The following is a 27,802-nucleotide window of genomic DNA, read 5'->3' on the forward strand; positions in this document are numbered from 1 at the left end:
ATTGAATTTATAGCAATACAATAACAGTGAGTTTTCTACGAAGACCTAAAAGGAAGGACTATGAGCAGGGCCATTGCTAGAGCAAGACACTCTTACTATCCAAAAACATTTTGTTCAAGTACACAAATTGAGGTGGATCTAATAATATGCACTTAACTATGATACTTCATCAAGCAGTTTTATCTCAGAAAGCTCTCCCCAGGGGCAGCCCAAAACAGTCTGCTGCCTGAGGCGAGGGGATGGTCTGTCACCCCCCCCCCGGCTCCGATCTGCCCATTGGATCCGTCTCCCCCAGCCTAACATCTCCCCCACTTCCCTAAAATTACCTTCTTTTCTGGCTTTCCGAAAGTTGGGGTGGCAGTAGTTCCCATAGGCTGCCCTGCCGCCGGCTCCTTCTCTCTACTGCAGCCAGCCCCGCCTCCGAGGAAACAGGCAGTATGTCAGAGAAGTAGTTCGTAAGAGAAGGGGTTGGTAGCATATGGAAACTGCTGCTGCCTTGACTTTTGGAAAGCAAGAAAAGAAGGTAAATTCGGAGAAGGAAGGGCAGGGGGGCGATGTCAGAGCCTGGTGGGCATAGATGCCACTCCTAACGAGTGCCGCTTGAGGCCCCTGCCTCAGGTGGCCTAATGGTAGGGCCTCCACTGGCTCTCCCAGTTACAAAACTCCAGATATAAAAATTAGGAACTCCCTCATTCTCTTCTATATTCCTTTGGAAATATCTAAAAATATTCTTAACTATCAGTTCATAAACAGTGTAATCCTTTTCTTTGTTTGCTTTCTTGATTTGTGCAAGGGACTTTGTTCTTCTGTTTTCATCAATCCTTTTCTTTAAGCGTTTTTAGCAATCATTTTACGCATGGATCCAGTATCAAGTAAGTAAAGGTATGAGATTACTGCCTACTCTGTATCCAACCCCCCTAAGAAACCACTGAGATCCAAACTATTAAAAGAAATCTGGGCCAGCAATATCTGACCCTAATGGTTAGAGCAGCAAGCTGAAAACCAAGGAAGCTGGGTTCAAATCCCACTGCTGCTCCCTGTGATCTGGGGGAGATCACTTAACCTTCATTGACTCAGGTACAAATGTGAAGGGCAATTCTTAAACAAGGTGCTGAAGGGTAAGTGTCACTTTGAACTACTGAGAAAGGTATGAGGTAGATCCAAATTCCTTTACTCTTGTCACGATTGTGACTGTTTTCCATGTCTGTACTCACTTTGCCCCCTGGTGGCCGGACCCTGTGTCTGCTATAGACTATCGCTCTCCCATGTGTCCCTATTCCTCTCCATGTCCAGTTTTTTTTTTACTCTCTATCCTTCCTGCTCAACACGGCCCGGCATCTTTCCTATTCTTCCAACGTGGTCCACTATCTCTCTCTCGCCTCTCTACCCTTCACCCTGTGTCCAGAATTTCTCCCTTATCTTCCCTCCATCCTACCACAGGTCAGTATCATTCTATCTCCCATTCTCTTTCCACCTCTCCAGTACCCAATGCAGCATATGTCCCTACCTTTGTAAGTCCAACATCTCCCACATCTCTTCCCACTATGGCATCTCCCCTCCCCCCTCTCTCTGGATCGTCCTGGGTAATTTGGCATCTGCCCCTCTCTACCCGGTTGCACCCTGGTAGTTCATCACAACCCCTGTGGATGGCTTGGCATCTCCCCTTCACAGTCCCCTCCTGGTAGTTCATCTCCCCCTCCTCATGCAGGTCTAGATTTCTTTTGTCCCCTTCCAGTCTAAAATCTCTCCTGCCCCTCCCCCTCTGTGTCCAACAACTCTCCTGCCTCCCCCCCCCCCCCCAAATCCAGCAGCTCTCTCTCTCTCCCTGCCAAGCCCTGCAGCGTTTCAAACCTGTCTCCTTGCTCCCTCCTCCCAAGTGCGAGTTAGCAGCCTTGCCCCTCTCCCCATGGGTCCAAATATCTCTCCTGCTTCTTCCCATGCCCCGTGGCACTTCAAACCCATCTCCTTGCTGCAGCAGCGATCAATACATGCTGTCTGCAGTTGGCCCGGGAACCTTCCCTCTGCCACGTCCGGACCCTACATAAACAGGAAATTGCATCAGCAGGGGGAAACGTGCAGAGGAAAGGAAAGGTTCCAGAGTCAGCTGCAGACAGCATGTGTTGATTGCTGTTGCAACAAGAAGACAGGTTTGAAGCACCTCTGAGCATGGAAAGAAGTGGAAGAGGTGTCTGGACCCACGGGGGGGTATGCGTGTGTCAGGAGAACTGCTGACTCACACTCGAAGAGGGAGGGAGAAATGCAGCATGAGGGGAGAAAAGAAAAAAAAAAACATGGCTGTGATTTAAAAAAACAAAAAAAAAAACAGCGTCACGGCCTGCTAACCTTAGGTGCTAGGTCTGAATTTAGTCACCATGGCGACCTGGCACCTGGGGTTTGTCGATCCCTGGTCTAGGGTGCATGCCATCTGGTCCAGGTAGTTTACTACTCTTTAATTTGTTGATTTGGCTAAGTATGTCTTCTAGGTTCACCAAGATTTCTTTCAGTTCCTCCACATCATCACCCTTGAAAACCATTTCTGGTATTGGGAGAACTCTTACATCTTCTTCTGTAAAGACCGAAGCAAAGAATTCATTCAGTCTCTCTGCTACGGCCTTGTCCTTCCCGAGTGCCCCTTTTGCTCATTCTTGATCTAACGGTCCCACGGAGTCCCTCACAGGCTTTCTGCTTCTGATGTACCTGAAAAAAAGTTACTGAGTTTTTGCTTCTGCTTATATTTTTGCCTCTGCTTATGTTGCTTCTTATTTTCTTCAATTGGGTTCTTCTTCCATTCTTTGAAGGATGTTCTTTTGAATCTAATAGCATCTTTCACTTCACCTTTTAACCATGCTGGCTGTCGTTTGCGCTTCTTTCCACCTTTGTAAATATGTGGAATACATCTGGTCTGGGCTTCCAAGATGGTATTTTTAAACAACATCCATACTTGATTTAAAGTCCTAACCTTTGCAGTTGATCCTTTTAGTTTCTTTTTAACTATTTTCCTCATTTTATCGTAGTTACCCTTTTGAAAATTAAATGCTGTTACCTTTTCCTTTATAACTTCAGATATTAGTTCAAATTTGATCATGTTATGATCACCGTTTCCCAGCAGACTCAACACCATTATCTCTCGTACTATGTACTGTATTCCACTAAGAGCTAGATCTAAAATAGCTCCCCCTCTTGTCGATTTCTGGACCAGTTGCTCCAAGAATCAGTCATTTATTATGTCTAGGAATTTTATCTTCCAAGCGCTCCCTGATGCAACATTTATCCAGTCAATATTGGGGTAATTGAAATCACCCATTATTATACTGTTGTCTAATTTACCAGCTTTTCTCATTCCTGTAAACATTTCTTCATCTATCTGTTTGTTCTGTCCTGTACGGCTTTCATGATCTTAATCGGCACAGTGAATTTACAAATGTGAATTTCAGTCACTTGGCTGACCGAATATTAATTGCATAAAAATAAAACTTCTACAGTGTTAATGTGCATTAGAGCAGTACTCTTCATTGCAATGCCTGGGGGCTAGTGGTGCCCCTCTCACTTGAAAATAAGTGCAGATGCATGACCCTTTACCCTCAATATACACACTCTTCCCATTTTTTTTTAAAGCTTGCAGCACAGGTTCCAGAACTGTTGTTTTGCCTTGCCTTGGAACTACACAGCTGTCAGTGAATTTGAGCCATGCAGGGTCTAAACACCATGTTATTTTCAAGAGACTATGTGAACTATGAAAGAATTTGGATACTGCATGGCCGAACTCACCTAGAACCACATGATGGTGAAAGAAAACAAACAGCATAGCTGAACCAGCAGCAAGATTCTTGAAAGTAAGGGGGCATACAACTAATTGGATATCTGGCCTGGATAGACAGGTGAGAGGACGATGGGAGTTGGGACTGGCTAAAGGACAGGGTTGGGAACGAGTATGTTGGGGGAGACAAGACAGGCTCAGGGAGAGAACAAGTCTATGGAATCAGACCATTTTAGTTACACATATGGATCAGAGTATACTTGAACAACTAGATGAAGCATTTTTTCTTTCTACTTTTACTTTGGTTTTCTTTCTTTCTTTTGGATAGTTTTTTTCCTTTTCCCTTAGTATTATACTAATACAAATGTAAACTACTTTGTTTTCCCCTTGATTATGGATGTAATGTGGAATGATAAGTTTTCAAATAAACTAAATATTCATGCAGGGTGACCTCCTTTTGTTTCATTGCACTGAGCACTTGGCCTCTGCCACTTTGCCTGGCAATAGTTCTGGCTCTCACACCGGTCTCTTTGCCAGTGTGCCCCTATTTGAAAAATATCAAAGATCACTGTATTAGAGATACTTAAAAATTAAATCAGAGCAGGAGAAGCAGTTCATTGCACGTAAATAAGAATGCTGCAAAATGCTATTTCATAAGAAATAAATACAAATGGACATACCTTACTGCTTATTTTAACAACTCAAATTTCTATTGGTATTAAAAAAAAATTAGGCTGAGGTATTATTTATTCAAGTATTACATTTTAGTGATTCCTTTGCATTTTTTTTCTTACCATTGTGATCGTCAGCAACGATGATCTGTGGGAGACTGTCTATGCTTTCTCTACTGGCTGGGGGATGAGCCTGTTCCACGTCAACTGCAAGGGATTCTAAATGAGCCAGAGCAGTCTAAGAGAAAATGTATTATTCTTTATTCAGTGACAGAAAAACTTGCAAGATTATCATTTCCTCGCCATCTGCTGTCTTCTTAAAGGAATATCCTTAATCATTTTGTTACCTAGTTAACTCAAAAGATCATGTATGTCATGTTCAACAGCAATATTTTCTGCCTCCACCCTTCACTATCTGGTAAATTTTCTCCCATATGAAGCAGGCATGTTAGCACTTTGGAAGAAATGCCCCTGGAAAACAATACTGTTAGACAATTTTACTTCTGAAATTCACAGTACAGCTTTCACAGTAACTATTTGCACCAGCTATAATCCCTTTCTTGCACAGGGTGGTTGCATGCTGAAGCCCAATAAACTGCGCTGTAGTTGCAACAAAGATCTTAAGTGCATTTTTGGAAATCAGACCTCTTTTTCCCCTTTCTTTCAGAACAAAAAAAGACAGTTGTAGGCACTATGTTTATGTGAATACCTGCTCTTATTTCTGAATTCAATGTCGCCTTCGGCTCCTAATCACTACACCTCTTCTCAGAAAACTTATCTACCCCAACTTGACATTTCGTCCTTTAGATTGTAAGCTCTTCCGAGCAGGGACCGTCCTTAATTGTTAATTTGTACAGCGCTGCGTAACCCTAGTAGCGCTCTAGAAATGTTAAGTAGTAGTAGTAGTAGTAGTAATTATAGCAAGTGCCAGAACTCCAAACAATTCTTAGTAAGAATGCTGAGAACTTTTAGTTAAAAAAACATAAAACAAAACCCAAATAACAAAACTTTTTGCAAGTAAGGAATCATCACCCAGTCCTCAATGCTCTAATGTCATAGTAATGTGAAAGTTTACCCCCTTCCTGATTTCCCCTATTATGGCACGTGTCAAAGCAAAATGATTTCTGATCGTCAAACAAAACGTAATATTGTATTAGACACAGTTTATAACTTTGTTCCTTAAATGAAGTAATTTATCTAACACCCATATCACCCATGTGAAAAAGTAACTAAGTTTTTAATCAACCAAATTGACCAAATTTAATTGAGAATTAGATTCAGCTGATTGAACTGTTCAGCTAGCCCTGCAAAATTTAAACCTCACTACATACTGAATCGTATCATGAGAGTGAAGCAGTCACCACGAAGCTTCTACAACAGCATAATGTCATGATCAAAGAAAATTCCAGAAGAGATGAGAAAAAAAGGTTGTTGAAATACATGGATGTTGGAAAACTTTGGAGCCCTTTTACTGAAGTTTAACCCACGCTAATGGATATTAGTGTGAACTAAATGCTGCACATCCTATTTTATACCTATAGGCAACATGGCACATAGCGCTCACTAGCATCCGTTAGCATTTGTTAACTTTACTACAAGGACCCCAAAGTTATCCAACATCCATATGACCCATGTGAAAAAGTAATTGCCCCCTAAAAATAACTGCTTGCGCCAGCTTTGTAACCCATTCCAGACTGATGTATTTTAACAACTTTTTTTTTTTAATCTATTCTGGAATTCCTTTTATTATGGCCTTGTACTCTTATAGAAACTTTGTGGTGACTACTTCACTCACATGGCAAGATTCAGAGTGGAGGAGTGGCACCGGTCTTGCAATCCAGAGGTGACTGGTTCAAATCCCACTGCTGCTCCTTGTGATCCCATTGCCTCAGGTACAAACTTAGATTGTGAGCCCTCCTGGGACAGAGAAATATCCAGTGTACCTGAATGTAATTCACCTTGAGCTACTACTGAAAAAGGTGTGAGCAAATCTACATAAATAAATAAATATATAGTGCGGTTTAGATTCAACAGGGCTGGCTGTAATTAAGCCTGTTTTAATCAGCTGAATCTAATTATCAATTAAATTTGGTTGATTAACTAAAGTAGTAGTTTACTTCTTCACATGGTGATAAGTGGCTTAGTAAAAGAAGCCCTTACATAGTAACATAGTCTATGACGGCAGATAAAGACCTGTATGGTCCATCCAGTCTGCCCAACAAGATAAACTCATTATACATGGTATGCATACCCTTGCCATTTTCAGGGCAGAGACCACAGAAGTCTGCCCAGCACTGTTCTTGTAATAAAAGTTCAGAAGTTAACATCAAAGCCCCTTAAAATTTACACTCCGACCCATCCATATCTATTCAGTCACGATCAGGGCACAGAGAGCAGAAGTCTGCCCAGCACTGGTTTTGCTTCCCAATTACTGGTGTTGCCACCCAATCTCCGCTAAGATTCCACAGATCCATTCCTTCTAAACTGAATTCTTTTGTGTTTATCCCACGCATGTTTGAATTCTGTTACCGTTTTCATCTCCACCACCTCCTGCGGGAGGGCATTCCATGTATACTGACATTACTCCCGAGTCTGCCCCCCTTCAACCTCAGTTCTTGTCCTCAAGTTCTATTGCCTTCCCAGCTCTGGAAAAGGTTTGTTTGCGGATTAGTACCATTCAATTATTTGAACGTCTGTATCATGTCACCCCTGTTTCTCCTTTCCTCCATGGTATACATGTTCAGGTCAGCAAGTCACTCCTTGTACGGTTTGCAACGCAAATCCCATACCATTTTTGTTGCTTTTCATTGCACCGCTTCCAGTCTTTTTACATCTTTACAACACTCAGCCTCCAAAACTGAACACAATACTCCAAGTGGGGTCATACCAACGACCTGTAGAGGGGCATCAACACTTCCTTTCTGTTGCTGGTTATGCAGCCTAGCATCCTTCTGGCCACGGCTGCTGCCTTGTCACACTGTTTCTTCACCTTCAGATCCTCAGACACCATCATCCCAAGGTCTCTCTTCTGAGTTGAGCTTACTAATCTCTCCCCTCCTATCCGGTATCTCTCTCTTTTGGGTTTCTACTCCCCAAGTGCATCACTCTGCGCTTCTTGGCATTACATTTTAAGTGCTAATTACAGATAGGGTATACTTCCTTTCGGTTTCTTAGGCTTGTGTTAATTTATCTTCAATCACAGAAACCTACTATTGTTCAATATAAAGCTTTACAAGAATCTTTTCCATTAACAATTTTTACTAAACCTTTTTATTAAATTATGTGAGCGATCAGATAAGTGCATTACACCATTGTTGACTGGAGGCCCTCTTGTTATGTAATACACTGTGCCACCATCATTGCACTGGGTCCTGCCTAAATCCTCCCCTCTATTGTAGTTGTTAAAGTTCAATAGATCGTTGTGCCATCTAACTGTATATTGCATATAATTTTAGATCTTAAAGAAATGTACTTAACTGCAGGCTATATTCTCATTGTCTTTCTTGGCTGTAAGATGTTGTGCAATTAATGAGAGTCCTATTCCTCCGATCTTCCCCGTGCTCGTGATATTAAAACCGTGCTTGTCCCACCTCTAAGTGGGACATTGTCCCAATGTTCTCTGGTTCTTCAGATGTTGATTTTCCCAAATGTTCCCGACATGGTGTCCATGTTTCACCTCTCCGGGCATCTTCAAGAGAACAAAACTGGTATGGGCTCTGCCTTCATTCACCAACTACTTCCGAAAACACTGGCACATGTGCTCTACTCGCCGATGTTTTTCACATTAACTTTAGAGCTTAGTATTTTGATACCATATTGCTTGAGAATGTAAAAGGCCTGAAAACAAATTTTAGGGGCCCTTTTACTAAAGCTTAGTGCACTAAAGGATGTTAGCATGCACTAAATGCTGCAACTGTGGACCACTTGGCACATAGCGCATGCTAATGCCCATTAGCATACGCTAAGCTTTAGTAAAAGGGCCCCTTAAATATTAGGGCTGAGTTTAGCAAACTGAAAATATAATTTTCTATCGCATTTAATTTTAAAATGTTATTGAAGTAGCCCACTTAAAGGTAACTTATTTGGAAGTTCCTTCTAACTATGCTTCAGTTACTTTATCATAATTGTTTTATTAGATTCTAAAACATAACCTGAAAAGTAGATAAATAAAGGTGAAATACACTTCAATGAAAAACAGAAATTTGGACTTCTGTTAATTTATTTTTCTTGAGTCCTGCTAGACCAGTACAGGCTAGTGGGTTATGTCCCCCTCTGCCAGCAGACTGAGACACACAAAAACTGCTCAGAGCTGACATTTTTAATTTTTTTTTTAATTTGTACGATTTGTTACCTACACATTTGAAGTACATTATGGCAGGGTTCAGAAATTGTGGCAAAGCAGAACACACAACAAGCAATTAACTAATCCATCTACTAAGACAGATATCAAAAGACAAAAACAAACAAAATTGTAAGCATAGGACAACAATAAAGTGCCATGAGACAATGAGAACGAGAGTGGGAGAGAAAAGAAAAGGCAGAGGTCAAAGTGTCTGGGCCTGAACTAGTAGATTAAAGCATGTCAGGGAAGGCTTTATGAAATAGCCAAATCTGGAGCAGTCAGTGCAATGATCTAGCACCCCAAATACTGCCAAAATCAAACTGTGGTTCCTTCTATGAAGGGACACAAATGAAGACTAGGAAGAGCTCAAAGTGGAACCTGAAAGTGCTGCTGAAGCAGATCACTAAGGATTTTATTTATTTATTTATTTAATTTTTAGGCTGCAGAAATTTTTCATGTATCCCAAGCCTCATCTGGCTTTACAAGCCTCTGAGAAGAGGAGGGACAGAGAGCTGGACCTGCATGTTGTGCCCACTATTGCTCCCCAAGCTGGGAGGGAGTTAGAAGGAAAGAGAACTCTTGATATGCATGTGATACCACCTGCTGATATATTAACTCAGTAGAGAACTAAAGCTGTGCAGGCACTGCCATGCCTGATGGTAGATATATATAGCCTTCACCATTTATCACAGGGAAAGGAGAAGACTAAAGGGCCTGGTATGCTTTACTTATGTATTTTTGGAATAAAGCAGGAATAACAATGCTGGTGATCCCATCAAAACAGCAGCGCTGACCAGCTCTTATTCCATGCATATTGCACAGGCCACAGTTCAATCTGGGCAACCTCTCCAGCTTTGCTTTTGGCTAGGTGCTAGACCTATAAATATTGCATCCACCCACTTGTTGCCTGTTTGTTTGCCTACTCCAAAGCCAGGTCAAAATGTATTTATTTAAAATTTTATTTATTTAAAATATTTTTAAACTGCACTATCTGTACATTCTAGGTGGTGACCAGCTGACATGCTGCACTGCTATAACTTAGCTGCAGCGTGTCACCTCCCTTTATTATTTCCAGATATAGTGAAAGCAAGTGAAGGGAAAGTGGATTACACTCACCTAGCTGGTACCTGCTTGTTCCCAGGCCAGGCCATAACGCACCAGCTAACACACTGAACTGCCATGACTTACCTGAAGTGTCACCTCCATTTTTCCCTAGACCTACTGGAAACAAGTAGGGCAATAGGGAAGGGGAATGTGATCACCAGACTCCTTGACCGAGTTTCAATTTGATACACCAGCAGAGAACACCAAGACTCAGGCTGGGAAGAGGCTGCACTGAAATCTGCCCCCCCCCCCCTTTTCAAAAAGTTTAAAGGGCCAAAACTCAGGATACCTCTGACTCCCCTCGCAACATTAATGGAGGACAGTAGGCACTGCAGCCATTAACTGCCACAAAGAGCAGAAGGTGGGCAGCAGAAAGGACCCAGCACCACCAAATTTAGCACCCTTAGCTTTTGTGGGCCAGCCTCTGCTAATCCTAGTCCTCTAGTCTGCTCCCAAGGTGGGAGGGACTCAGCACCACTAGGTTTAGCACCCCTGTGCTCTATGGACCAGGCTCTGCCAATCCTAGCCCCAAGAAAGGAGAAAAATCAGCACCAACGGATTGCTGCCTATAGTGGTCCCTGGACTCGATTCATGCTTCACTAGGCATCTGGGCTGTAACATAGGCAGAGGTAACAAAGTCCAATTATCTGCTGAAATTCAGTATAAGCTATATGATCTTTAATATTTTAAGAGTGGCTCAACAGCAAGTTTATGGATGGCTTTAACCCAAGTCCCTGAAGAAAGATTTTCTGAAACCCGCGGTGTCGGGCGTTCTCAGGGGAAGCCAGCTGATGGGTCGAATATAGAGACCTGAGAAGAGTGAAGCCTCTTATTGAAGAGTGAAGCCTTGTATTGATATCACTTTTAAAAGCTAAGTTCACGTTTTGATTTATTTAATGCACGATTAGTATTTATCACATAGGCAATAGCACGTTATACAAAAAAACCAAGAGTAGCCCGATGAAAGAAGTGCTACACCACTTGGCATAAACCAGTATTGCCTGAAAAAGTGGATATTTGTCTGAGGGCACTCTTAAAATATTAAAGACTAGTAAAAATGGCCTGTTTCTGGCGCCGATGAAATGGGCGCTAGCGGGCACAGGACTCCCTTCCCCTCCCCTTCCGGTACCTGTTCCGTCGGCCCAGGAAAGAAAGAGCCCCCTCTTTCCTCCCGTAGCGGTGGCTTCCTTGCTGCATGGTGTGGGAGTCCGGCTCTCGGCATTTCAAAATGGCCGCCGAGAGTTGAAGTCTCGCGAGGCAGCTTGACCTCTCGGCGGCCACTTTGAAACGTTGAGATCCGGATTCCCACACCATGCAGCAAGGAAGCCACCGCTACGGGAGGAAAGAGGGGGCTCTTTCTTTCCTGGGCCGACGGAACAGGTACCTCAAGACCACCAGGGAGACACGCGTAAGGGGAGGGGAGGTGACAGGGAGGGAGGGAGGTTGGTGAGGCTAAGCGTGTGCTACCGTGGGCGGGGCTATGTGGCGAAAGGGGCGGGGTTCATGTGCACGTCAGCGGCGGCTGGGATTTGTTGGAAGGGGAGGAGTAGGGAAACACGCGGAGCGTGTTTCCCTACTCCTCCCCGTGCGTAAATTTGTTTTCGTGTTCTGCCCTCGACGTCATCACGTGTGACGCGAGGGCGGGGCATGAAGATGTTGTGGTGGCTTCACCACCATGAAACCACGAACCGGTGTGTGAGTGACTTCAGTGACGTCAGTGTCCTCAGAACGTTGAGGCTGTGTTTTATTATAGTAGATCATATAGTTTATACTGAATTTCAGCAGATAGTTGGACTTTGTTACCTATGCCTATGTTACAGCTAATTGTCCTGGTTCTAGTATATGAATTTGACTGTTACCAGAGATTGTGGGATTTGATTTATTGGTCACTAGGCATCTGGGCATACAGCCTTCCTGGTAGTAGCCTACCCAGCCTATACACCAGGCCACATGTCTACAGCATCTGCTGCAGAGAACAGCGAGTAGCTGAAGGCAGCACCAGCCCCCGTGTAAAGGAGGAGGGCAATATCCCCTTTTCTCTGGCTCTATCTGCTGGCAGGGGACATAACCCATTCATCTGGACTGGTCTGGCATGGATAAGAAATGATTATTTTGAGCCTTTTCTACACTTTCATTCTTTTATACAAAAGTTTAAACACCCATAAGGTCAATTCAATATAAAAATGTTCAAATTTTTTCAACCAACTTCTATCTGAGACAAAACATTTAAAACTAGATAAAATGAAATATTTCTAGTACCTCCATGGCCTGTGTCAAGCGCTCTTCAAGAGCCATATAGGTAAGAAACTGAGGATCCACATAAGAAATAGCTTGTGCAACTCCTAGTCCATCACCAAATTCATCAAGCAACCTGGAAACAAAAAAATGCACTGTTAAAAAAAAACTTACTGCCATGTTTCAGTTTGTACATTTTAAAACTCTCAATTCTTAATTATGTGCTTTTTAATAAATAATCCTGATGCTATAAAACATACTGCCATTAAATTAATACTAATTTATATATGCACAAGAAAAGGCTTTGATAAAACCCAAGCATCCAGTCACCCTGACACCCAGAAACTTCAAAGGCACCCAGGATTTTCATGCACTGTTGCAGCTATCACTACTGCTACCATCTGTACCAGATCTGCCATTCTTTTGAGTCCTCACATGATTCTCAGTAAGTTTAAGTTGCCTGGTGCAACTCATGTTGATCTCATGGTCTTCACATATATTCAGACACTGCATAGTTCAACCTCACTGAGAGCGGGTGTAGTGGTGGATCAGAATGAACAGCTGCTCTGATGGTAACAGAAACAGTGCAAAACAAGTTGTTACTTGGCGGTTCAACAAGATAGAGGATCAACGAAGGACTTTATTTGCCAGATCCGTGTATTAAATTTCTCCAGTGTATACTGCAATATCAGATTTACCAAAACCCCTGAGGCAGGCCTTCGGGCAGAAACACGGCTGTGTCGGGTCGATGTCAATATCCTCAATAAAGACTTCTGCGTCATCCTCTTTGGTTTTTCCTCACTGTTTCTTCTTTTTTTAGGTACCAGAAACAGCACAGCCACCAAGATGAAGGGTGGCTAGAGTTTGAAGGTGTAGTTGAGGGAGGGGTGACAGACTGGTGGTATGACCAGAGATGAGGGTATCTGAGGGCTAAGGGGAGGATACAGCAAATGGCTGACAACATGGAGAGGTGGTTGAGACTGGTATGAATGGGAGAGACAAAGTGCAAAAAGAAACTGGATGAATATTGGGTGGGGGGATTCACAGAGAGGAAGACTAGTTGGGCGCCGTGCCCCCCCCCCTCCACCAGAAGAGTGGTCTTTTTAGAGACCACTGTGATCATAGAATCCACCATGGGGAGTCTTCAAGGACTTCAAATCCAATTCAGGGAGAGTGTAAAGGCACGACATCACCCATGACACCCTCTGGTGTATTCCATAGCCTCATGAATGTGGAACAATTTTTTTTTTTTTTTGGGGGGGGGGGGGGCTTTTAGTCCCTGACATTATAGAAGAGGTGCTCGGGGGTCCAACCGCAGATACAGGAGAAGAAATATTTAAAACTACAAGTGGCTGGACAATAAGGAAGGGACGTTCGTCTTTATGAAAAAGATGTGCCACCATGGGGTCATCCTCCTCCTCCAGTAGCAGCAGTTCCCCTTCTTCCAAACATCCGAGGCCTCAGGAGGGGAATCTCCAGAGAGAAGATTGTCATCTGTGTCCGAGAGAACTGACACCGCATCCAAATCAGTAAGAGACCCAAACCACGGTCTCTTGAGCAAAGGCAGCTGCTGAAAGGGAACTGCTTCAGGTGCAGGAGAAAATTCAGAGAGCTGGGGTGCCCCCGAGTGCTTCAGGAAAAAGGCTTTATGCATTAAAATCACAAATTCCTGAGAAAATGGGACACCATCCCCCCTGCACACACAGATGGCTCCCCCCCCCCCGAACCTGACCCCTCCAGGGCAGGAAACTGCACACATTGCAGCTGCTCCACTGCCACATGTGAAGCCAAACTCTGAGGCAAAGAAAAAATTGTGCCAAAGCAAGGCCCGAGGTTCCCACCAAAACAGGATCCAACACCTCCAATTGTTCACCCAAATTCAGGCTGTCCCCACCGCCGAACGTGGTGAACCCAGTGTGACTTGGTGCACACAGGCCTCATATCCTCCTGACGCTGCTCTCCAGCTCCCACACCAGGAGCAGCACTTCGCAGCTTCAGATGTCGATATGGGAGAAGCCCTCTGACAGAAACTCCCCCTCCCAAGCGCTGGTCCTAGCACCACACAGAGCTCCCTTGCATGGTCCTTTTTTGTGTACTCTTTAGAGTATACCACTCTCCACAGCTGATTATCTTCTCTTTTTTTTTTTCAGGAGGCAGGAGAGCTAGCTGGAGACCAACAATTAAGGCAGAAAGCTCAAGGGCAGCTAAAGGAGACCGAGGGGGATGGCAGTGGAGGAAGGGAGGAACCTGGCCCCATCAGGTATAACCTAAAATCTCAAAACAGGGAACCTCAACCCCTATCCAGGCTCTACTGAACCTGAGGAACGGGCCAGAAGCCAGATCAAACCAGAGCTGCACGTTATATACCCTCCACCTGCTAGAGAGAATACTGAGGTTAAGCTGGCTGCATATGGCCACATATACTGAACCTCCGAAGTTCTCTCTATCTCCACCTGCTGGCAGAGGGACATAACCCACAAGTCTCTGAATTGATCTGTGGGAAACTATGGAATAGACCTTTAGAGACGGAAGAGGTTCCATTGGCTTGGAGATAGGGAAGAAGTGAGAAATTACAGGCCAGTATGCCTCATGTCGGTGAAAGGAAAAATAATGGAGTCACAGCTGAAGGAAAATATAGTCAACTTTCTAGAAGCCAATCCAGCTTATTTTCGAAAGAGATGGACGCCCATCTTCCGACACAAATCGGGAGATGGACGTCCGTCTCAAAAACAGGTATAATCGAAAGCTGAATTTGGACGGCCCCAACTGCTTTCCGTCACGGGGAGGGGTGAAATTCTCAGGGGCGTGGCCGAACGGTAGCGAAGGCAGGACAGGGGCGTTCCGGGGCGTGGTTAACAGATGGACCTCCGCGCCTGATAATGGAAAGAAGCAAGACGTCCCCGACGAGCATTTAGTCCACACAAAGTTGGTCCTGTTTTTTTCACGACCAAGCTTCCAAAAAGTGCCCAAACTGACCAGATGACCACCGGAGGGAATCGGGGATGATCTCCCCTGTCTCCCCCAGTGGTCACTAACCCCCTCCCACCCTAAAAAACAAACTGTTTAAATATTTTTTCCAGCCTCTATGTCAGCCTCAAATACCATACCTAGCTCCATGACAGCAGTATGCAGGTCCCCCGAGCAATTTTAGTTTAGTTGGTGCTGCGCGGGACCCATGCAGAGAGCAAAAATCGGAAGGAAAAAAAACATGCAAGTGCAGTCAGAGTTACTGGACATGGAGGGGAGGTGAAGGGAGGGGAGAGAGGAGAATTCGCTGGACATGGATGAGAGGGGAGGGCAGGGGAGAGAGGAGAATTCGCAGGACATGGATGAGAGGGGAGGGGAGAAAGGAGAATTCGCTGGACGTGGATGAGAGGGGAGGGCAGGGGAGAGAGGAGAATTCGCTGGACATGGATAAGAGGGGAGGGCAGGGGAGAGAGGAGAATTCACTGGACATGGATGAGAGGGGAGGGCAGGGGAAAGAGGAGACTTGCTGGACATGAATGGAGAAGAGGGCAGGGGAGAGAGGAGATTTGCTGGACATGAATGGAGGAGAGGGCAGGGGAGAGAGGAGACTTGCTGGATATGAATGGAGGAGAGGGCAGGGGAGAGAGGAGACTTGCTGGATATGAATGGAGGAGAGGGCAGGGGAGAGAGAAGACTTGCTGGACATGAATAAAGGGGAGGGCAGGGGAGAGAGGAGACTTGCTGGACATGGATCGATGGAGGGGAGGGCAGGGGAGAGAAGAGACTTGCTGGATATGGATCGATGGAGGGCAGAGAGAAGAAATCGCTGGACATGGAGGGGAGGGCAGGGGAGAGAGGAGAATTGCTGGATATGGATGGAGGAGAGGGCAGGAAGAGGAGACTTGCTGGACATGGATGGATGGAGGGGAGAGAGGAGATTTGCTGTACATGGAGGGGAGGGCAGGAGAAATGCTGGACATGTATGGAGGAGAGGGAAGACAGGAAGGAAATGCACATGGATGGAGGGCAGGGGAGAAAGGAGAAATGCTGGACTGGACATGGAGTGGAGGAAAGACAGAGGAAGTAGATGCACATGGAGGGAGAGGAGAAATGCTGGACAAAGATGGAGGGGAGGGAAGAGAGAGGAAGTGAGATGAACATGGATGGAGGGGCAGAGAACGAGGAGAAATGCTGGACATGGATGGAGGAGAAGGAAGGGAGAGGAAGGAGATGCATATGGATGGAGGGGAGGTAAGAAAGGGGAATGAGATGCATACTGACTGAGATGAGAGAAAGGGAAAAGAGAAAAACTACACATGGATGGAGAAAATAGACGCTGGAAGGAAAGGGGAAGAGGGGGGCAGATGCTGGATGGAAAAGGGAGAGAGGGGGTGGATGCTGGGTGGAAAGTGGGGGAGAGTTAAGATCGAGGAAAGAAGAAACAAGAGACTGAGACCAACACAATTAGAAACAGTAAATGGCCAGACAACAAAGGTAGGAAAAATGAATTTTATTTTTAGTTTAGTATAAAGTAGTGTTGCAGCTGTGTTAATAAATACAGAAAATGGAAATAAGGTAACATCTGTATTGGACTAATTTTAATACATTTTTGAGTAATGTTTGGAGACCAAACCCTCCTTTCCCATCTCAGAACAGAATACCGTAACAGCAGTATACTCCTGATGCAGAACAGGCCTTTGATAAGGTACTATGGTGATTTTTATTTCAGACTTTGTCTTATGTTGGCATTTCTGAGTGGTGGAAATGGGATTGCTGGTGAATGGGATTAGAACAGAGGTCTTTCCTCTTTATTGTGGTACCTGGAAAGGCTGTCCTCGGTCCCCGCTGCTTTTCCACCTCACTCTAGAACCTTTTTGTGCATAATCAGGAATATGGGACAGGTTGGGGGGTGGAGATACAAAGTAAGGGTTTCAAGGTTTTAGCCTCTGCAGATGATCTGCTCTTAACTATCATACAACCACATACCTCTCTCCCAGTGCTTCTCACTTTAGTGAAAGAATATAGACAGCTTTCAGCCTTTAAACTTAGCATGACCAAATCTTAAGCTCTTCCATCTTTCCCAGGAGTACGAAATAATTGGCAAGGAGAGTTCCCTTTTAATTGGTCAGAGTGCAGTATAAAGTAACTAGGGGTGCTCGTTCCTTCTAAATTTTCTGAGTTCTACACTTGCAACATACAGCCACTGATGTCCCTTACCAGGCAGATGCTGGGGTTATGGTGCGGATACCCTATTTCTCTTTTGGGAAGCACTGCCTTGTTTAACATGGTTCCTGCTTCCAAATGATGTATATTCTACAATGCTCCCGCTGTATTTGAAGGTGTGGGAGGAGCAAGAGCTACCTAGAATTCTTCAAGTTTACCTATAGCAGAAACCCAAGTATCATGTGGATTGGGCCCAGAGTGGAGTGGCCTAGTGGTTAGTACAGTGGACTTTAATCCTGGGGAACTGGGTTTCATTCCCACTCTAGCTGCTTGTGACTCTGGGCAAGCCACTTAACCCTCTATTGCCCCAGGTTCAAATAAGTACCTGTATATACTATGTAAACTGTTTTGAATGTAGTTGCAAAAAACACAGAAAGGCGGTATATCGAGTCCCATTTCCCTTTTTTAAGTATATGCTACTGGAATGTGGCATGTATTACAAGACACATAAATGATTGGTACAGGAGAAAGTGTGACTTTTCTGTGACACCACTGGAAGCAAATCTGTACTCAAATACTCAATTTAGGTGGCAGATCCATATCATACCAGCCCACACTCCCCCTTTTCTCCATTACAATCCATTTCTGAAGGTGGTGCGGGCTGCATGGTGCTGGATTTGCAGGAGACACTGTTTCTCTGCGGCAGTGACACCATATTTAGCTCTTAGGAATAACTCAGATTTGATTGCAGGTACTGACTCTGCAGTCTTTACTCATTGGAGAGATTTGAGAGCTTTGAGAATACACTATCTATCCCAATTACTTACTAAGGACGGGAGTTTGCTAAATATTCTGTGTCACAGAATATTTATTTTGCATATATGCAGCTTCAACACTATGTTGAAGCTGTCATGGACAGAGTTGTGTGAGAATGTTCAAGAGACTTTGAATGAAGCCCTCACTCTCAACTTGCAATCCCTGGTGCCTCGACCAGAACTATGCTAGATAAGCATATCAGTGGTCTGAGGACCTAACGGTATCCATCTAATGACAGGTGCTCCAGGATGCATTGCTCTTAGTGTACCATTCTACATCTAGTGCCACACTGTGTGAGCTACAGTATAAATTTTATGATTATATTATTCGCCACATTGAGCACAACAGGCGGCTTTTACGCCCATCGCAGCTTGCACTAAATTACTACTACTACTTACGTAGCACTGTACACTTGAACATGAAGAGACAGTCCCTGCTCGACAGAGTTTACAATCTAATTAGGACAGACAAACAGGACAAACAAGAGATAAGGGAATATTAAAGTGAGGATGATAAAATAAGGGTTCTGAACAAGTGAATAAGGGTTAGGAGTTAAAAGCAGCATCAAAAGGTGGGCTTTTAGCTTAGATTTGAAGACGGCCAGAGATGGAGCTTGACGTACCGGCTCAGGAAGTCTATTCCAGGCATATGGTGCAGCAAGATAAAAGGAACGGAGTCTGGAGTTAGAGGTGGAGGAGAAGGGTGCAGATAAGAGAGATTTACCCAGTGAATGAAGTTCCTGGGCAGGAATGTAGGGAGAGGAGAGTGGCGAGGTACTGAGGAGCTGCAGAGTGAATGCACTTATAAGTCAGTAAGAGGAGTTTGAACTATATGCAGAAACGGATAGGAAGCCAGTGAAATGACTTGAGGAGAGGGCTAATAGCATAACGACACTGGCAAAATATAAGTCATGCAGCAGAATTTTGAACAGATTGAAGAGGAGAGAGATGGCTAAGTGGGAGACCTGTAAGAAGCAAGTTGCAATAGTCTAAGCGAGAGGTGATAAGCGTGTGGATGAGGGTTCTAGGAGTGTGCTCAGAAAGGAAAGGGTGAATTTTGCTGATATTATAGAGAAAGAAACGACAGGTTTTAGCAGTCTGCTGAATATGTGCAGAGAAGGAGAGGGAGAAGTCAAAGATGACCCCAAGGTTAAGAGCTAATGAGAAAGAAAGGATGAGAGTGTTATCCACAGACTAGAGAATGAGGGAGGAGGAGAGGTTGGTTTAGGGGGAAAAATAAGAAGCTCAGTCTTGGTCATGTTTAGTTTCAGATGGCGCTGAGACATCCAGGCAGCAATGTCAGACAGGCAGGCTGATACTTTGGCCTGGATTTCGGCTGAGATTTCTGGTGTGGAGAAGTAGATCTGGGAGTCATCAGCATAAAGACGATACTGAAAACCATGGGATGAGATCAGAGTACCAAGGGAAGAAGTATAGATGGAGAAAAGAAGAGGTCCCAGGACAGATCCCTGAGGTACACCAACTGATAGTGGGATAGAAGTAGAGGAGGATCCACTAGAGTATACACTAAAGGTACGCTGGCAGAGATAAGAAGAAAACCAAGAAAGAACAGAGCCCTGAAATCCAAGTGAGGACAGCGTATCAAGGAGTAGGCTGTGATCAACAGTGTCAAAAGCAGCAGATAGATCGAGAAGGATGAGGATAGAATAGAGACCTTTGGATCTGGCCATGAACAGATCACTGGAGACTTTAGCAAGCGCTGTTTCAGTCGAATGAAGGGGACGAAAGCCAGATTGAAGTGGATCAAGAATAGCTTGAGATGAAAGAAAGTCAAGGCAACGCCGATGAACAGCACGTTCAAGTATCTTGGATAGGAATGGGAGGAGGGAGATGGGGCGATAGTTGGAAGGACAGGTAGGGTCCAATGAAGGTTTTTTAAGGAGTGATGCGACTACGGCATGTTTGAAGGCACCAGGAACAGTCGCATTGGACAGTGAATGATTGAGGATATGATAGATAAAAGGGATGAAAGTAGGAGAGATAGTGTTAAGTAAATGGGTGGGAACAGGATCAGAGGAACAAGTAATTAGTTTTGAGGAGGAGATAAGATGTGTGGTTTCCTCTTCAGTGAGTTCAGAAAAGGAAGAAAAGGAGGCAAGGGTTGGAGGGCTGAGAGAATGGACTAAGGGAAGGAGAGGTGGAGGTGACCTGGTAGAGAATTCAAGTTTAATCTTGTGAAACTTATCATGGAAGTACTCAGCCAGAGTCTTGGGGGGGGGGGGGGGGGGGAGTGAAGGCACTTTGAGGAGAGAGTTCAGTGTGGCAAAGAGTCGTTGAGGGTTTGAGCCAAGAGAATTTGTCAACTGGATGTAATAGTCCTGTTTGGCAAGTAAAAGAGCAAACTGGAAGGAGGTCAGCAAGAATTTGAAATGTATGAAGTCAGCATGGGCACAGGATTTCAGCCAAAGGCGTTCGGCAGAGCGGGCACAGGAACGTAGGTAGCGGATTCTAGAGGTCAGCCAAGGCTGGGGTTTGGTACATTGTACAGAACGGGGAATGGGAGGAGTGAGAGTATCCAGAGCAGACGAGAGAATAGTATTATAGGAAGGGACAGCCTCATTGACAGGCTTGGATAACATAGTGGTAGAGAAGAGATTTGAAACACTGGAAGACAGAGTAGAAGGGTCAATAGCCTGCAGATTCCTAAATGTATTGGTTAAGATTGGACGGGACTGGGGAGGAGGGTGTTCAAGTGTGACAGTTATCAGATGATGGTCAGAGAGGGGAAGAGTTGAGGCACAGAAACTGGAGAATGAGCAGTTTGAGAAGAGGATAAGATCAAGACAGTGGCCATTCTGGTGAGTGGGGGCAGTGGAGCACAGTTGAAGATTGAAAGAGGATGTTAAAGCAAGAAACTGAGAAGCATAAGAGTCAGAGGGATCATTAGCATGAATGTTAAAATCCCCAAGAATGAGGGAAGGAGATGAAGGTTCAAGAAAAAAGGAAAGCCAGGCATCAAAGTCAGTGAGAAAGGAAGAAAGGGACTTATTAGGGGGTCAATAAATGACTGCTACTCGGAGAGGTAGAGGAGCAAATAGATGGACGGAGTGGACTTCGAAGGAAGAAAAACAGTGAGACTGAGGTGGAAGAAGAGGTTGAAATCTGCAAGAGGGTGAAAGTAGTAGCGGAGAGCAGGAGAAGGAGCAAGAGAGTACGGAGAAGAGTAGGAGAGGTATGATGACAGCGACGAAGGCGAGATGTACTCAGATAGAAAGGAGATGGATGAATGGAAGGAAGGAAATGTTCAAGGTTGAGAGCTAAGAAAAAGAAAGAGGAAAAAAGAGATGGTGAGATGATGAATACAGAGGGTGGACAATGGTTTCCTGCAGTGTACAGTGGTTTCAGATGGAGAAACAGATTAGGAAGGGACAATACCAAGAAGAAAAGTGTACTGGAGCCATAAGTAGCAACTGGCAGAAAAATAAATGTAAAGACAAAAATGCCCCAGTGCGCGGCACCTAAAGCCGAGGCCCTGAGTGGATCAGAGTTGACCTGGGAGTCACCCTGGAGAAGGCTATAAAGGATATGCAGATGAGCTGCAAGTCCTCCACAGCAGCTGAAAGGCAGCCGGTCGTAGAGCTGGCACCTCTCAGCCGAGGAAAGGCTTACCAGGTGTTAGGCTGAAGCCAGCATTCCTCCCCGAGGGTCACCTGATCCTAGCCAAAAAGCACCTGGAAACCCTGGGCACCTGGAGCGAGGGCCCTGGGAAGATCGGGGTGAACCTGGGAATCACCCCCGGATACAGCTTTGAGGACATACAGAAGGGCTGCACGTCCTCCACAGCACCTGGTGGGAGTGCTAGGCACCTAGAGTGGAGGTCCTGAGTGGATCGAAGTGGACCTGGGAGTCACCCCGGAGAAGGTTGCAAAGGATATGCAGATGAGCTGCAAGTCCTCCACAGCAGCTGAAAGGCAGCCGGTGGTAGAGCTGGGCACCTCTCAGCCGAGGAAAGGCTTATCAGGGGTTAGGCCGAAGCCAGCATTCCTCCCCCTGAGGATCATAGTCCTGCAACATTGGGCCATATTTTCTGGAGCTGCCCTCAGATCTCAACATTTTGGACGACAATTCTCCGGGAGACAGCAACAGCGACACAATGGCAACGTCCCATTCGATCGTCTCCTCTCCTTCTGTTTCAGGATTATGGATTATCTGCTCCAGTGGCCCCAGGATTTAAGGGCTATCTTTGTCATTTGATACTCATAGTAAAGAAGGTTATTCTACTGTATTGGTGAGAAACCATTCCAACTACACCACAAAGTTGGTGCTCACAGATGATTACACTGCTCTCAATGGAACATTTGGATATCACAGATATAACATCAGATAAAGGGAAGAGATCCAAATGGTGTTAGGAACGCTTTTGGTTTACCCTGCAACCAGCAGCCAGATTCTAAATTAATGGAAATCATGCCTTTGTGATGTTGTTCTCTCACACAGCTGAGGAGGGGAGGGGGTGGGGGTGGAGAGTTGCAGGCACTAGCAGTGGTTCCAATAATCTTATATTTGAAACAGTGATTTCACTATGGTTCTCTGTTGGAACGTTGTTTGCTTCTATCCCATTAGTAGTTAAGCTGATGGAGAGCATGGTGACTAACAGCTTACGAACTACCTGGACAAGTTCTCTATATTACACAAGTCACAATCAGGTTTTTGCCCCCTTCATAGCACTGAAACTGTACTAGTCACTCTTCTGGCCAAATTCAAGCAGGAAATAGCAGCAGGTAAAAATATACTTCTCCTTCAATTCGACACGGTAAACCATAATATTCTACTAAATCTTCTTGACTACTTTGGGATAGGTGGAAATATACTTAGCTGGATTAAGGGTTTTCTAACCTCTAGAACATATCAAGTAAAATCGAATTCAAGCGTATCATCACTGTGGAAAGCAGACTGCGGAGTCCCTCAAGGATCACCGCTATCACCAAAACTCTTCAACATAATGATGATTCCACTGGCCAAGTCCTTATCCAATCTAGGCCTTAACCCGTTCATCTATGCAGATGATGTCACAATTTATATTCCTTTCAGACACGACCTGACAGAAATCACCAATGCAATCAAGATTGGTTTGAACACAATGGACTCATGGGTAAACTCATTCCAATTGAAGCTGAACAATGAAAAAAACTCATTGCCTCATCCTTTCATCTCAACACAATAAGTTTAAACCTCAACCTTAAACACCCCAGACCACACCCTCCCTATCTCAGATAGCCTAAAAATACTCTGCGTTATAATTGATCGCAACCTGACACTTGAAAGCCAAGTAAATTCCACCACAAAGAAAATGTTCCACTCAATGTGGAAACTTAAACGTATAAAACCTTTCTTCCCGAGAGATGTACTTCGCAATCTAATACAATCAATGGTATTAAGCCACTTAGATTGCTGCAACAGAATTTATGCAGGATGTAAATAACTACTTACTAAGAAACTCCAGACCACCCAGAACACAGCAGCCAGATTGATGTTCGGTAAATCAAGATTTGAAAGTGCCAAACCCCTTCGTGAAAAATTACATTGGCTTCCCACCAAAGAACGTATTACCTTCTCTGCACCCTGGTCCACAAAATTATTTACGGCGAAGTTCCAGGATACATGTCGAACCCTTCATGTGTCCGTCGGCAGTCTGAACTGAGTATTATTAGACCGGAGGTTCTGAAGCAGCTGTGGCGAAATGGAGGTTAACATTAACCACAGTTCTAATTACGGAGGAGCCCTAGAGAAGATTTTGGTTGGAGCGGAGAAGCTAAGTACCTTCTCTATTTTTTTGTACCTTCTCTATTTTTTCAAACACTTTAAATCAATTAAGTAATGAACTTTTGATGAATGCTTGAAATTAAAATTCCCAGGAGGTTTTTTCCGATGATGAAGAAGCCCTAGCCCTTTTGCCCGCTTCACTAGTGAGGAAAGGTGCTTTTTGAGGTTTATCCTCCTGATTCAACAATGAGATTGCTTACCTATGTTTGAGTTTCCAAATGTTTATATATATTGGATGATCCTGAGTGGAAACTTGTCCCTGATTTCTATTATAGCTGGAACCTAATAAATTTGCCATCCAGAAATAGAACCAGACTATCCCGAACTTATTTAAATTTACATTATCCAAACTGCAATGGTCTCAAATATAAATCAACTTATGCATCCAGCTTCTCTTATATAAGTACACAACTATGGAACGCACTGCCTAAAGCTGTGAAAACAATTCACAACCATCTTAACTTCAGGAAGTCACTGAAAACCATCTTGTTCAAGAAGGCATACCCCCCGGATCCAACTTAAATGCCTACATCCTGCAACACAACAAAACCATGGACCATACTGGACACTTATAACCATCCCTTCTTTAAACCTTTGTGCTTTAAACACATGATACTTTTTATGACTACTTCTCTATTGTGTATTTGTTTTCTACTGAACCGGAGCTTGCCTCCACAGTACTGTGTAAGCCACATTGAGCCTGCAATTAAGTGGGAAAATGTGGGGTATAAATGTGATAAATAAATAAAGAAAATAAAATAAATACATAAATAACATGATTTCTCTAAAAATAAAGAGAGTAATGAACCAGTTAGTGGTTTCTCTTTCACAATATTTCTGTGATATGTATAGTCCTTATTTAGCACAAATTCAAATGAATTAAGAAAAAAAGCTTCTAATATACATTGTAAAATTTAAAAAATGTAAAGAAAATGGATCTTTACATTTCAAATCAACTATATTTTCCACAAAACAGAGAATGACTAAGACAGCAAGATATTCATATCCCACTCTGAAACAATCAATAGCTTATACTAGCCTATCTTCCAAAGGTTCAGCATTATGGTGCCACATGAGGCATAATTTTTCATGGTCTTTATTTGAACCATCACTTAGAAGTACATGCTGTACTTCTTCAAACGCCTCAATATCCTCCCTCTAAGATCAGCAGTGAAAAGCGTTCTAAACAAATTTTTGCTAAAGGAAAGAATGATTTCACTTGATAGGAGTATCACTCCTTTTCTACAGGCACCATCCTTATTTGTCTTGGACCAATTCTTCAACCAGAAATCTGCAATCATTTTTTCTCTTGCTGGTTAATACACTGTCACATAATCATATCTGTAGCTCAACCTTCTTTACTCAATTGATTTGTTCCCATTTGGGAACATTGCGCACTAATGGGTTAATATATTTGTGAGAGACATTGCTGGAGGGTTAGAAGGGAAAGTTTACCTTTTTGCGGACAAAACAAAGATAGCCAATAGAGTGGAGGGATCCCCAAACGTTGGAAGAATGGTCAAGGGTCTGGGAAGTTAAAATTTAATGCGAAGAAATGCTGAGTGATGCACTTGGGGTGTAAAAATCCAAAAGATATACCAGATATGAGGGGAGAGGTTGATAAGCTTAGCTCAGGAGAGGGACCTTGGAGTGATGGTGTCTTGAGGATCTCAAGGCGACGAAACAATGCAACAAGGAGGTGGCCACGGCCAGAAGGATGCTAGGCTGCATAGAGAGGAGTATAATCAGTAGAAGAAAGGAGGTGTTGATGCTCCTGTACAAGTAGTTGGTGAGGCCCCACTTGGAATATTGTGTGCAGTTTTGGAGGCCGTATCTTCCTAAGGATGTAAAAAGACTGGAAGCGGCTCAAAGAAAAGCGATGAAAATGGTATGCATTTTGCATAGTAAGACGTATGAGGAGAGACCTGATGACTTGAACATGTATACCCTGGAAGAAATGAGAACCAAAAGCTGTGAAATCAATCCATGACCACCTAAACTTCAGGAAATCACTAAAAACCAATCTCTTCAAAAAGGCTTACCCCACCGATCGACCATAATCCCCCAGACCCAGTAACACCGCATAACCAAAGATCGTACAGGACAATATACAATCTTTATTCCCTTCGACCCTCATGGTGCCTGATACACACCTATCTCATTCGACCACAATATAACACTGTATTTGTTATTAACTGATTTGGCGAACGCCTTTACAGTACTATGTAAGCCACATTGAGCCTTCAAATAGGTGGGAAAATGTGGGGTACAAATGTAAGAAATAAATAAAATACATAAATATGATACAGACGTTCAAATATTTGACAGGTATTAATCCGCAAACAAAACTTTTCCAGAAACGGGAAGGTGGTAGAACTAGAGGAAATGAATTGAGGTTGACGGGAGGAAGACTCAGAAATAATGTCAGGAAGTGTTTTTTCATCAAGAGGATGGTGGATACTTGGAATGTCCTACCGCAGCAGGTAGTGGAGATGAAAACCGTAAAATGCTTGGGATAAATATGTAGGAATCCTGTTTAGAAGGAATCGATCCAAAAAAGCTTAGCAGAGACTGGGTAGCAACACTTGCAATTGGCAAGCAGACAGTACGGGACAGACTTCTATGGTCTGTGCCTTGATTGTGCCTGAAGTAAAAGATTGAGGACATAAGGGATGACAGTAAGATAAAGTGATGACTAGATAGGTGGGACAGACCAGAGGAACAGATCGTCAGTTTGGAAGAGGAAATAAAACGTGCAGTTTCCTCTTCAGTGATTTCAGAAAAGGAAGAAAAGGTGGCAGGGGATGACGGAGGTTTGACAGAATGGACTGGGGAAAAGAGAGGTGGGAGTGACTTGGTTGAGAACTCAAGGTTAAACTTGTGAACCTTGCCATGGAAGTCCTCAGAAAGTGAATAGGGGGAGAAAGTGAAGGCACTCCGAGTAGAGTTTTCAGTGTGTCAAAGAGATGTTGACACACTGAAAACTCTACTCGGAGTGCCTTCACTTTCTCCCCCTATTCACTTTCTGAGGGTTTGATCCAAGAGAGTTTGTCAAATGGATGTAATAATCTTGTTAGGCAAGTGAAAGAGCAGACTGAAAGGAGGTCAGCAAGAACCTAAAATATATGAAGTCAGAATGGCCACGGGATTTTAGCTAAAGTTCTTCAGTAGATCAGGCATAGGAATGTAGGTAGTGGATTCTACAGATCAGCCAAGGCTTGGGTGTGGTACACTTTACAAAAGGGGGAATAGGAGGAGCATGAGTATCCAGAGCAGAAGAGAGAATAGAATTACAGGAAAAGAGAGCCTCATTGACATACTTGGATAATAGTGATTGAAAAGAAGGATGTGAAAAGAGTGCAAGGGTCAATAGTCTGAATATTCTTAAATGTATTGGTGGAGATTAGATGGGACTAGGAAGGAGGGTGATAGAGAGGGGAAGAACTGAGGTGCAGAAATTGCTGAGTGAGCAGTTGGAGAAGACAAAATCAAGACAGTGGCCATTCTGGTGAGTAGGGGAACTGGAGCACAGCTGAAGACTGAAATCGGATGTTAAAGCGAGAAACTGAGAGGCATAAGAGTCAGAGGGGTCATCAGCATGAATGTTAAAATCCTCAGGCATGAGAGAAGGAGGTTCAAGAAAGATGGCAAGCCAGGAATCAAAGTAAGTGAGAAAGGAAAAAAGGGACTTATCAGGGAGTCGATAAATGACTGCTACCCAGAGAAATAGAGGAGTCAATAAAAGGACAGAGTGGACTTTGAAGGAAGAAAAGCAGTGAGAATGAGATGGAAGAAGAGGTTTAAATCTACAAGAGACTGAGAGTAGCAGCCCAACATCATCTCTGCGGCCAAGAGTCATCTATCTCTCCTGATATATACATATATAACTTTACACTATACACAGTGACGTCCTTTGACAAATACTGTAATAAAAACAAACCCTAGAGCACTGCAAGCTGAAGGA

General features: G+C 43.9%; 1 protein-coding gene across 6 annotated transcripts in view; it reads right to left on the reverse strand.

Annotated features, from left to right (window-relative positions):
• PJA2 (praja ring finger ubiquitin ligase 2) overlaps window positions 1–27,802 on the reverse strand; it is a 135,478-nt gene that overhangs the window by 14,607 nt on the left and 93,069 nt on the right. For 5 of the 6 annotated variants that reach the window (XM_030193457.1, XM_030193458.1, XM_030193460.1 and 2 more), the window contains exons 6-7: window positions 12,134–12,245; window positions 4,552–4,666 (exon numbers count right to left, since the gene is read on the reverse strand). In XM_030193457.1, the coding sequence (XP_030049317.1) occupies window positions 4,552–4,666; window positions 12,134–12,245 (227 nt within the window). Of the gene's footprint in view, window positions 1–4,551; window positions 4,667–7,491; window positions 8,117–12,133; window positions 12,246–27,802 lie in introns of those variants that run through there. The other variant, XM_030193462.1, reaches the window with a different exon arrangement.

The sequence above is a fragment of the Microcaecilia unicolor genome, chromosome 2 (assembly GCF_901765095.1).
Source record: "Microcaecilia unicolor chromosome 2, aMicUni1.1, whole genome shotgun sequence".
Taxonomy (NCBI): Eukaryota; Metazoa; Chordata; class Amphibia; order Gymnophiona; family Siphonopidae; genus Microcaecilia; species Microcaecilia unicolor.